Source organism: Mobula hypostoma, chromosome 3 (genome assembly GCF_963921235.1).
Source record: "Mobula hypostoma chromosome 3, sMobHyp1.1, whole genome shotgun sequence".
NCBI lineage: Eukaryota > Metazoa > Chordata > Chondrichthyes > Myliobatiformes > Myliobatidae > Mobula > Mobula hypostoma.
Window position 1 is genome coordinate 132127478 of NC_086099.1, and position 12857 is coordinate 132140334.

Here is a 12857-nt window from a genome sequence, read left to right on the forward strand (position 1 = left end):
TTATCCTTTCCTCTTCCAATTGCATCAGTTCTTCATCTATCAGTTCTTGGTCATGGGATGCCAAAACCTCTTCAACATCATCTTCGTCAACTTCCACAAGCCAATCTCACCTTGTCCTTACTTCGTTCACCACGATCAATCTAGTTTTACGTTAAGTATAACACACTTACGAGCTCTTTTAGGCTTTTCCGATACCTTAGAACTCATCTTGCTGACGGCTGCTCACAGGCACGTGTTTAAGCAATGCTGGCGAGAATGCCATTCTGAATCCAGGAGAGAGTGGCTGATCGGGGCGAGCGCTGAATTTTTTTCGCGCGTTGCCTTTTATCGCGTGCTGCTTTTTACGCACGCTGTCTTTTTTCGTAACAGTAAAAACACCTTCTGTTAGCAAAAACAGGGAACTAATGTAGGTCTTTCATAACAGTGAGGTTTTGTAAAGCAAACGGTCGAAAAGTGGGGGACACCTGTAACTAGATATGGGGAACATGCTAACCACTACCTGAGAACCAGCAGTGGGAGAAGATGTGTGGACATCCTAGGAAATTCAGAAACTTCAATTTTCACCATGCAGGGGGTTGGGGAGGGGGCAGAGTAGAGTCTCCAAGGACCAAACATTCCAATGTGCTGTGTTTCTGTTGAGATCCAGATCAGCAAACAGTCAGCCCCCTCATGTCAACCGAGTGGTCGCTGATGGCAACTGTGTGCCCTGGGATGTCAGTCCTCTGCTCAATGCTCCTGCAAGGTATGCGGGTTGTACTTAGGTGGCTCCTCTCAGGGCTTCAGGGCAGCAGCGTGCTCCTGAATGACAGTGTGTGAAGCTCTGAACGGAGCAGCCAGAGACTCCCCCAAAGCACTGACTTAGATTGGTCTTTGCCTTCAACTCAAGGAAACAGAAGCCAGCTACTCTATGAGGTGTGCATCATAGCAACTGGAAGTGCTGCATTTCTGGCTCTGCATGAAGATTGACTTTAACAGCTCTTTGACAGCCAAGCAGACCAAATAAATCTAATATGGAGCATCATTATGCGTTTTCATTGACAGCAGCCTTCTCATGTACACTTCCATTTCATACCTCTCAATCACGTTTCTCTCTCTAGGACATGCCATACATTACTGTCATTGATTTGCCTTATTCTAGCTCAATGCACTGTGTGATGAATTGATCTGTGTGGACAATATGCAAGACAAATGATTCACGGTAATTTGGTACATGTGACAATAAAAGTAACAATGTCAAAACCAATACCAGTATTAACAGCGATACCTTCCCTATCTCTCTGGCCTTACTGAAGCCCACTAATGCCAAGTTTCTCCCACATACCTCTAATCCAGCCCTTTGGCCCTTCATAATGCCAGTACCTAAACTGGCTTTTGGCTGATACAGGCTTCTGTTTGTCTTCTTCTTTTCCTTTTTACCCTCCCTTCCCTCTTCTTCTAGGGGGTAGTTCAATGGCAGTGGAACTGGCCAGGTGGCTTCTTCTGAGGCTCTGAAATGCTAAAGAGAAAAGATGTAAACATTAATAGTACAGGCATCGCATTGTTGTGCAAATTACCCACCACCATGCAGATGCATTGCTCACCAGTAGTACATTGATATTACCTCTCAACTATCTGTTTTTTATCCAACAGATCGACAAGGTACATAGGAACATGAGAACAACCTGTCAGTCTGCTATATCCCATGTCTTACACCATCTAGAAGCATTTTTGCATTTTTGCCCTGACAAAATGCTATATGACCCACCCAACAGGACATTGAGAGTACCTTGGCCACAAGAACTGCTGCTGTTTAAGTGCTTACTTCCACCTTTTTAAAAACTTATAGTTGTATTAATACAAAAAAAGTGATATTTACCTTTTAAATTCATTGGAATGATTTAAGTTTTTGTCCCTTCTACCTTGTTTCAAGGATTTCCATTTTCTTTGGATTTATGAGCCCTCCTGTTCTGCTGTTTTGTTGATTGTACATATAAGGCCAAATTCAGCAATAGCCAATGAACTTCAGGGGACATGATTCATGTTTTAGGCAAAAAGGCTTATTAGAGACTAGAGTTAGTAAATAACGCATTGATTTCTTTGAAGAAGAGGTGATTACTATACATCTATTTCATACTTTCATTGAAATTTCCTGTTATGTATTTACCATTCTCTGTTTAAGTAATTCATTATGAGTTGTTTCTGAAAGTATGTAAATGGCATATATTATTATGCCATTATGTCATAAGGGCAAGTCTTGCTAGAATTAAAAATGAAACTAGGGCATGCATTCCCAGCTGGACATTTTTTTCAATTAGTACTATGGTTTGGAGTTACAAAACATAACAGTGGTATGAATCGAGACGACTGCCTATCTGTTGAAGCATAGCCAGATGTTCAAGTTTTAAAAAATGCACAATGAGACATTTGAATTTTTAAAAAACTACAGACAATGGAAAAAAATCACTGGTTCTTAAATAGTGAGTACTGGGTGATAATAATCATAAATTAAGAAAGAGCAGAAATGGATGGCTACATCAGAGAGACGGACACGGTTGATTGAACAAAGGATAACTGAATATTGTATACTCGGCAAATTGAGCACTATTTTGAAGCCAATATAAAGCCAGTTTTGCTGTGTGCATTGGGTGGAAAAGCATACAGTTTGCATAGAGGTTTAACGGCTCCAAACAAACCAGCTGAAAATAGGTTCTCTGATATTGTGAAAGTAATGTAGGAACATCAAAGCAATTATTGATTGCAGAATGCTTTAGGTTTCATAAGTGGAATCAAAAGGAAGTGGAGTCCATTTCAGCAAATGTGACTGAGCTGAAGACATTGTCTAAGGATTGTCAGTTTAGTGATGGGTTTAATGGTGCACTGAGAGATTGTTTAGTTTGTGGAATCTTAAAAGAAAGCATTCAAAATGGCTCCTAACTGAAGCACAACTTACATTTAAAAGAGCATTTGAAATAGTTGTATCAACTGAAACAGCAGACAGAGATGCAATTGAGTTACAGTCACTGATGAAAGCACAAAATTGCAATGTCTAAATAGAAACCTGCCTAGCCAAACAAATTGTGTTATTGTTATGACAGGGGTTCACATACACTAGCGACCAATGCAGGTTTAAATGTAAAACTTGCAGAAAATGCAACAAAGTAAGACACGTATGATATAAAGAGCATGTTGGACAGACAAAAATGAATGGACTACACAGGGAAAAGAAAAGAAAAAGTCAAGTTGCAGTTTCAAGAACAGCTATAATCAGCATGCTGTTCATGAAAATCTGATAGTAATGAGTGATACAGGACTGCGTAGCCTTGACATGTACAATGTGAAAATCAATAAGAGACAAACAATATGGCTTACACCAGAAGTGAATAGCAGATTAATTAAAATGGAATTGGACACTGGCTTGAGTGTTTTAGTCCACAAAATAAGTTTGAATGGCATTTCAAGGATACTGAACTGAAGCCTGCAGATATCTAACTAAGAACTTATACTGGAGAAAAGATAACTCCTGTGGGAATAACATTTGTAACAGTAAAATACAACAACCAATAAACTACATTGGGCTTGTATGCGGTAAAAACAGAAGGACCAGCATTTTGGGGCCATGATTGGTTGAGACAACTACAAACTGATTAGAAAGTCAACTACAATTTGAATGCCACATCCCCTGGAATTAAGATGATGATGCCACTGCAGTGTTTAAGAATGGCATTGAAAATCTCAAACACATCAAGGGTAAAATAGTGTTAACTAAGAATGAGTCACCCAAATTTTACAAAGCCCATCCAGTTCATTATACCATTCATAATAAAGTAGCCACTGAGCTAGATTGCATAGAGGCTGAAAGAATTCTTTCCAATATTGACTGGAGGCCATGGCCAAAACCAGTGGTCCAAGTAGCCAAGAAGGTTTCAGTTAAGATAAGGGGCTTTGGTGTTCAACTTAAGAATGTTGTGTCAGCTAATCAGGATGATGGAATTGTGAGAAGGTTCTAGAGAACGCTGGGTGGAGAGGATTTTGTGATGGACGCTGGTGAGAGACAGGGTCTTTTTGGAGGGAGCCAGGAGACGACAGGAGGGAAGATGGCTGAGGATGCCATCCCTGTTGTACAAGGTGCTTTGTGCAGATGAATGGCTTCAAGGAGGAAGGCCAATACTCCTGGGGTGAGCTCATTTGTTCGAGATGGATTTCGAGCGACATTCGCAAGGTGGTGTAGGCTTTCATGCAGACCGAGGGTTCAGTGTTTGAGTTAAAGACAACTTCAAGATGTGTTCCAACTGGGGGCGTCACATGATGACGTGGGATTGAGACGTGTAAATCCAACTCTCCCGTAAAAAATCAGCAAAGTACCGTTTAAACAAAGTAAAGTTAATAAATACTTTCTGAAAACTACTTATAAACTTCGTAAGACTACTCTACGATATGCCTCGTAAACCGCAACAGAAGAAGTCTGTTGTTGTGAAGTCGCCGCGAGATGGGAAGAAAAAAGGGCCTACTGCAGCGATGGAGCCTTGGATTCAGGTTGGATCTCCTTCAGATGAGACGCATTTTATCTCTGGCGTAGAAGAACGGGGAGCAATGGCGGCGGTAGCGGTCTCTCAGAAGAAGATGCCGGAATTGCGCATGCGCAAAGAAGTACGCATGCGCAAATCGACACAATTTAAACTACAAGAACCAACGGCCACTGCAACTGAAAGTGACTCAGAGTCAGAATTGGATATTGCAGAGAATACAGATGAAGAAGAGGAGAAAGAACCGGAAGAGATTGGAAGTAAAGGAGACGATGGAGACATAAGAGAGGCTTTATTGCAATTAACGGCTGAATTAAGAAAATTAAGAACAGAGCTTAGAGACGTGAAGATGTGCTATGATAAAGCTATGAAAAGACAGGATAAAATGGATAAGAATCTTCAGAAGATGGAAAGAACAATCGAGCATATTAACAATAGAGTGGAAAAAACAGAAAATAATGTGCTTGTCTGGAACACGGGAAGAAATCGACTCTTGGAGAAAGTGGACGTGTTGGAAAATTTTAGTAGATGTAATAACATTAAAATTGTTGGTCTTAAAGAAGGTATAGAGGGAGATAATCCAATAGAATTTTTTCAAAGGTGGATCCCGAAAACCTTGTAAATGAAAGAGGAAGACCGATCAATTGAAATTGAGCGGGTACATAGAGCTCTAAGACCAAAACCACAAGATGACCAATATCCACGATCAATTTTAATAAAATTCTTAAGATTTCAAGACAAAGAAAGGATTCTACAGGCGGCTACCCAAGCTGCCAAGAAGAGAAAAGGGCCACTGATGATAAAAGGGAAGAAAATTTTTTTCTATCCTGACATAAGTTATGAACTTTTGAAAAGAAGGAAGAAGTTTAATCCAGTGAAAAAAGCCCTATGGGATCACGGTTATCAATTTATATTGCACTATCCTGCAACCTTGAAGATTTTCTTGCTTGGTGGAGAAAATAGATTTTTTGACGATTACTAGAAAGTGGAGGAGTTTGTGCGAGATTCTTTGAATACTCACCAGATACAAGAACAAACTTAGGGGAGTGAGATGGATTGAAGATGAAGACTGGATCAAGGATTAGGCCTGTTGAATTTTTAGGCGGATGAATATATAAATATATTATTAATTATATGAGGTGGGGAAGACAGGTTAAAATTTGAGGAATATTAGCTGGGAATAATAACATTAATTTTTTTTTCTATTATATATATATTTTTTTGTTACGGGGGAGCTGGAAGAAACACTGACCAATCGCTATGTTATTCATGTGTGCAAACGTGGCAATAGCCACGACCCGCACAATGGAGCGGGGTAGTGTTGTGTATCTCTTCATTCACAACATTAGTGGGGGGGTATTTTGTTTTTTCTTTTTTTTGCATCTTACCTATCTCTTTTTTTTTCTTTTTGCCTGGATGATTGGGAGGGAAACACATAGCAACGTGCTGAAGTTCAAAGAGATTCCCCAGGGAACTACGAGAGTTGAGAAGCTAAGTAATGTTTTAGATTTTAAGAGATAAATATGTAACATTTTTGAATATTTGGAGCCCTTATTTATAGCTCCGATGATGAAGATCTTGGTTCCTTGGGGGAAAGTAACAAATATATAGTAAATTTATTTTTATCCCATGGAGCATGTGCAAACCTTCCAATATTCAGGCGGTTCCTTTTTTTTTCTTTTCTTTTTAGGTAAGAGTATATATCGGGGGTGGGGAGGGTTAAGGGGAGGGGGAGGGTAGATTTTTTTTCTCATGTATCACTTTGAAAACTCAATAAAAATTATATATATAAAAAAATAAGATGTGTTCCAACTTATGTGCTCATTTGATTGTTTAATTATGATGGGCCCTTTTGTTTTTTCTTTCTTTTCATTAATAAGTGTTTAGTTAATTTAACATTCATAAATATACTTTCTTTATAATTGTATGTAGGGTTTGGTCTGTTATTTCTTGCTGCCAGACGATTGCATGGGAGCAGTAAGTTATACAGTACTCATACAGATCGGGGTTTGGGTGGGTGAGACATCCCAACCTCACAGGTTTGGTGGGACCCAAATCGTATCGACCCGAGATGAATGGAGTCCAAGAAAGGTGGTTTACTCAGCGCGAGTCCAGTGACTGTTAGCCAGGAGCTAGCCAGCCGCCTCTCTAGAGACACCCAGTAAAAAGAGGTTTTACAGGTAAAAGGAGGCAAACGGTGGAGGTGTGTGTTTCATGATAAACTCTCGGTGGCGCTCTGATGTGGATGTTTTGTCAATCTCATGTTCCCCCAAATTGTAACACCTAACGGTCTAAAGTCATCCATTCTGTTTACCTAGGGAGTTCTCATCGATGATCCTGACCACAGTTTACATACCCCCAGTGCATTTTGGGAAACCTGATTGCTTGGTTGCCATTCTCCTGCCTGCATACAGGCAAAGCTCCAGAGATTAGGACAAAGAGGTGATCACGGGAGGCAGAGGCGTGGCTACAGAGCTGCTTCGAGGACTCATCTGTGGATCTGAATGAATACACCATGGTATAATGGACTTTATTAAGACAACTGTAGATGACTGTGTCCCCAACCAGAAGCCCTGGATCAACCATGAGATTCGAAATCTGCTGAGAGGCAGATCATAGGCATTTAAGTCTGGTGACCAACAGAGTTACAAGAGGTCCAGATACAATCTCCAGAGAGCCATCTCACAGGTGAAGTGGCAAGTCCAGACCAAACTTAAATCAATGAAGGATATCAGGGCTTGAATACTATCTCCTCTTACAAAGTTAAATCAAGCGACATAGGGGACAGTGGGGTTTCACTTCAGATGAGCTCAATGCCTTCAATGCTCAGTTTGAATGGCAAAACATGAAGGAACCATCATAAACTCTCGCAGCCCCTGATGATCCTATGATCTCAGTCTCTGAAGCCAACGTGCTAGCGGGCTTCAGGAGGATGAATCATCGAAAAGTACCTGGCCCAGATGGGGTACCTGGCCAAGTACTGAAGTCCTGCGTTGCTCAACTGGCTGGAGTGTGCACTAAGATCTTTAACCTCTAGTTTTGGCAGTGTGTGGTACCCCTGTGTTTGAAGCAGGTTTCAATTATACCGGTGCCCAAGAAGAGCATGGTGACCTGCCTCAATGACTATCACCCAGTAGCACTGAAATCCACAGTGGTGAACTGTTTTGAGAGGCAACATATCAATTCCTGCTTAAAAAGTGATTTAGATCCGCTCAAGTTTGTCTACCAGAGCAACAGGTCCACAGCAGATGCCATCTCATTAGCTCTTCACTCAACCCTGAAGCACCCAGATAGCAAAGATGATATGTACATCAGCTCAGTATCAACTACAGCTCAGTATTCAACACCATCAATCCCTTAAAGCTAAATAATAAGCCCCAAGACCTTAGGCTCTACACCTCTTTGTGCAATTGGATCCTCGATTTCCCCACTTGCTCAGTTCAGATTGGCAACATCTCCTCCACAATCTCCATCAGCACAGGTGCACCACAAGGTTGTGTGTTCAGTTCCCCGCTGTACTCGTTTTACACCTATGACTGTGTGGCTAAGCACAGCTCCAATATCATATTCAAGTTTTCTGATGATACCACTGTCATAGGCTGAATCAAGAGAAATAGCTAGAGTGGACAGCCAGCGCCTCTTCCCCAGGGCACCACTGCTCAATACAAGAGGACATGGCTTTAAAGTAAGGGGTGGGAAGTTCAAGGGGGATATTAGAGAGTGGTTGGTGTGTGGAGTGCACTGCCTGAGTCAGTGGTGGAGGCAGATACACTAGTGAAGTTTAAGAGACTACTAGACAGGTATATGGAGGAATTTAAGGTTGGGGGTTATATGGGAGGCAGGGTTTGAGGGTTGGCACAACATTGTGGGTTGAAGGGGCTGTACTGTGCTGTACTATTCTATGTTCTATGTTCTAAAGGGGGTGATGAATCAGCAGATAGGAGGGAGATTGAAAATCTGGCTGTATGGTATCATAACAGTGTTAACAAGACCAAAGAGCTGATTGTTGACTTCTGGAGAAGGAAACAGAAGGTCCTCATCAGAGAAATCAGATATGGAGAGGGTTACAACTTTAAATTCGTATGTGCTATTATTTCAGAGGACCGGTCCTGGGCCCAGTACATAAGTGCAATTATGAAGAAAGCACAGTGGCACCATTACTTCCCTTGAGCTTTGTGGAGATTTGGCATGACATCTAAAATTTTGCTAAGCTTCTGTAGATGTTTAGTGGAGAGTTTATTGACTGGTTGCATCATAGCCTGGTCTGGAAACACCAATGTCCTTGAATGGAAAATCCAACAAAAAATAGTGGATATGGCCCAATCCAGCACAAGTAAAGCCCTCACAACCATTGTGCGCATAAAACTCTGTCACAGAAAAGCAGCATCAATCATCAGGGTCTCCCACCACCCAGGACATGTGCTCTTCTTGCTGCTGCCATCAGAAAGAAAATAAAGGAGCCTCAGGACTCTCACAACTAAGGTTCAGGAACTGTTACTACCACTCAACCAGCAGGGTCTTGAACCAAAGGGGATAACTTCTCTCAACTTCAATCGTCCTATCATTGAAATGTTCCCATCACCAATAGACTATTCTTCAAGGACTCTTCATTTCATTCCTCAATATTTATTGCTTGATTATTTATTTATTATGGTCATTCCTTCTTTTTGTACTTGCACAGTTTGTTGTCTACTGCATTCTGGTTGAATGCCCTAGTCTGACGTTTTTTTCATTAATTCTGTTATAATTATTATTCGATAGATTTGTTGTGTATGCCCACAAGAAAATGAATCTCAGGGTTGTATATGGTGACATATATGTATTTTGTTAATAATATTTACTTTGAACTTCAAACTTAGGGGTTTGATGCTTCAGACAAATATGTATTGAATTCAATCACATAACAGTGTTCATCCAGCATTATATGGTTGAAAATCAATTGTTCCTCAAGTGAAATATGATCATGGCTATTTCCATGTCACTTTCTGTCACTCAACCAGGCAATTCTCTGAGTGAGTTGTGTTTCTGCTGGTGAAGTTTTTCCACTACCAACAATAGAATTAATTGTGTCACTCCTCATGTACCATCATTCTTCACACAAAAGAGGCAGACAAAATAAAAGCAGAGTAAGTAATAGTCAGTTTTTATTCACAAAAAAAACTATTTTCTCAAGCACAAATATCTTGTCAGCTTACTCACTTCTGTCAGCTGTTGTGCATTAAAGTGCAAAGATATCCTTGACCTGGATTTTGCAGTTCCTGAGTAAATTGAAGAAACAGAGAGCTCAAGATGTTGACTCATTTATAACCCAAGATCTGCACTTAAACCATTTAGCAGTGAGTCATTTAACAGCCTTACCAACAATAGACATTTTAAACCTATAATTAAAGATCGATATGAGTACTTACAATTCTGTCGTGTCATACTAATTAAACACTCAAATATTTAAGTACTAACCCCTAAGCAACTTTCAGATCTGTTATTTATCCAATCTTAGAAATAAAGCTAAAATGAGCAAAGTTCATTTTGTTGTCACTTTATGAATCAGACTGTAAAAGAGGCAAACAATGTGAGGGAAAAGGAAAGGCAGATATATTCTTATGCAGCTGTTTACAGCTTTAGTCTGTGGCTCATTGGCTATCATTATGTCAAGAGGCTCTGGGGTTGTCTTCCAAGAGACACTAGACTGATGCTTCAATGCGTATTTTGCAACTGATGATTGTTCTCATGAGGGATATCAATTTGAAACATCGACTGCTTATTCCTTTCCATAGTTGCTGCCTGATCTACTTAGTTCCTCCAGCATTCTGTGTGATTTACTCAGGTGTTTTGCAATGAAACTTCACAAATACTTCAAGCAAGTTAGATTGTTTTGTGATGTTGTGAGAAAAGATAAAAGAAATCATCCATTTCTCTAGTGTTCCTCACAGCCTTGGGTATCACACAGTACTTTCCAGGTACTTTTGAAGAATTATCACTGCTGCAAGATAGGAAACTAAGAAGCTGATTTGGATACAGTGAATTCAGACTAACCATGAACAAGAAGCTAACTACAGTATTATAAATCTCAAATAAAAATCAAAAACACTGAAAATGCTCAGCAGATCAGGCAGCTGGAATGAGAAATTAACACTTCAGCTGGATTCCAAACTTGTTGGCTGATGTTCCAACAAGTAATAATTTACTGTACATGACAAAACAGATTATCTGCTTGCAATTTGAAAAGAAAACCAAGACAGGAGGTGTCACTTTCTGAAAAAGAGGCCTCTGTAACCCTTCATTTCTAGTGCCCAACAGTCACTTGTAGTTGCCCTTGTAGTGAAACAGAAAAAAATAATTCAAGAACTGATAATTAACTGTGCATGAAAAGTTATCTCAGAGGTAATTTTGATCAGTCACATAACCAGATGATGGACGCCCTTTTTTTTGGTGGAACTTATGAGGTTGCCCTAAATTTCCCAAATGGTAAAATGATATGAGACTTAAAGTAAAGGAACCCTTAGGAGACAGGAATGTAGATTGAGTTAATGGTGAGGAAGCCTAATGTAATGTTAGTATTCATTTTGCGAGGACCAGAATATCAAAGCAATGATATGAATCTGAGGCTTTATGAGGTGTTGGCCAGATCACATTTACAGTATAGTAAGTAGTTTTGGGCCCTACATCTGCGGAAAGATGTGCTGGCATTAGAGAGGTTCCAGAGGTTTTCGAGAATGATCCTGGAGATAAAAAGGTTAACTTAAGTGGAGTGTTTGATGGCTCTGAGCATGTATTTGCTGGAGATTAAAATAATCTAGGGGTGCAGGAGTTGATGGGGGGAAGCAGATCTCATTAAAATCTACTAAGTATTGGAATGCTCAGATAGAGTGGACTTGGAGAGGATGGTTTCAGTTGTGGGGAGTCTAGGACCAGAGGTCACAGTCTCAGAATACAAGGTCATCATTTTAGAATAGAGACGAGGAGGAAGTTCTTTAGCTAGAGGCTAGTGAATATGTCAAATTCATTGCCACTGATGGCTGTGAAGACAAGTCATTGGATATATTTCAAGTTGAGGTTGATAGATTCTGGATTAGTAAGAATTTCAGGGAGAAGGCAGGAGACTGGGGTTGAGGGAATAATAAATCACCCATTATCAAATGGTGGAGCAGATTTGATGGGCCAAATGGCCTATTTCTGCTCCTATAACAAATGGTATTATAGTAAAGTAGTTTATTATTATCACATGTAATGAGGTCCAGTGAAAAACTTGTCCTGCATTACTGTACATACAGATCAATTCATTACCACAATATGTTGAGGTAATATTAGGTAAAACAATACCAGAATGCAGGATAAGGTGCAACTTCTAAAACCTTGACAAACTTTTATCGATGTGTAGTGGAGAGTATATTGACTAGTTCATCACAGCCTGATATGGAAACACCAATGCCCTTGAAGGAAAAATCCTACAAAAATTAGTGGATACAGCCCAGTCCGTCATGCATAAAGTCCTCCTCACTATTGAGCACATCTGCAAGGAGTGCTGTCTCAGGAATGCCACATCCTTCAACAAGGGCCCCCACCACCCAAGCCATGCTCTCTTCTCACTAGGAAGGAAGTACAGGGGCCTCAGGACTCACACCACCAGGTCCAGGAACAATTATTGCCTCTCAACCATCAGGCTCTTGAACCATAAGACCATAAGACCATAAGACAAAGGAGCAGAAGTCGGCCATTCGGCCCATCGAGTCTGCTCCGCCATTTTATCATGAGCTGATCCATTCTCCCATTTAGTCCCACTCCCCCGCCTTTTCACCATAACCTTTGATGCCCTGGCTACTCAGATACCTATCAATCTCTGCCTTAAATACACCCAATGATTTGGCCTCCACTGCTGCCCGTGGCAAAAAATTCCATAGATTCACCACACTCTGGCTAAAAAATTTCTTCGCATTTCTGTTCTGAATGGGCGCCCTTCAATCCTTAAGTCATGCCCTCTCGTACTAGACTCCCCCATCATAGGAAACAACTTTGCCACATCCACTCTGTCCATGCCTTTCAACATTCAAAATGTTTCTATAAGGACTCCCCTCATTCTTTGAAACTCCAAGGAATACAGTCCAAGAGCGGACAAATGTTCCTCATATATTAACCCTCTCATTCCCCGAATCATTCTAGTGAATCTTCTCTGCACCCTCTCCAATGTCAGCACATCCTTTCTTAAATAAGGAGATCAAAACTGCCCACAATACTCCAAGTGAGGTCTCACCAGCACCTTATAGAACCTCAACATCACATCCCTGCTACTATACTCTATTCCTCTAGAAATGAAAGCCAACATTGCATTCGCCTTCTTCACTACCGACTCAGCCTGGA

General features: G+C 40.6%; 1 protein-coding gene across 2 annotated transcripts in view; it reads left to right on the forward strand.

The window, feature by feature from the left end:
- The window catches only part of LOC134343551 (uncharacterized), a 46255-nt gene extending 40098 nt beyond the window's left edge, over window positions 1-6157 (forward strand). For both annotated transcript variants that reach the window (XR_010017261.1, XM_063042290.1), the window contains one exon: window positions 1630-6157. Coding sequence is in view for 1 of the 2 variants with exons in the window: in XM_063042290.1 (XP_062898360.1) it covers window positions 4414-5124 (711 nt within the window). In the remaining variant the exon portion in view is untranslated. The remainder of the gene's footprint in view (window positions 1-1629) is intronic.
- The last annotated feature ends 6700 nt before the right edge of the window (window positions 6158-12857 follow it).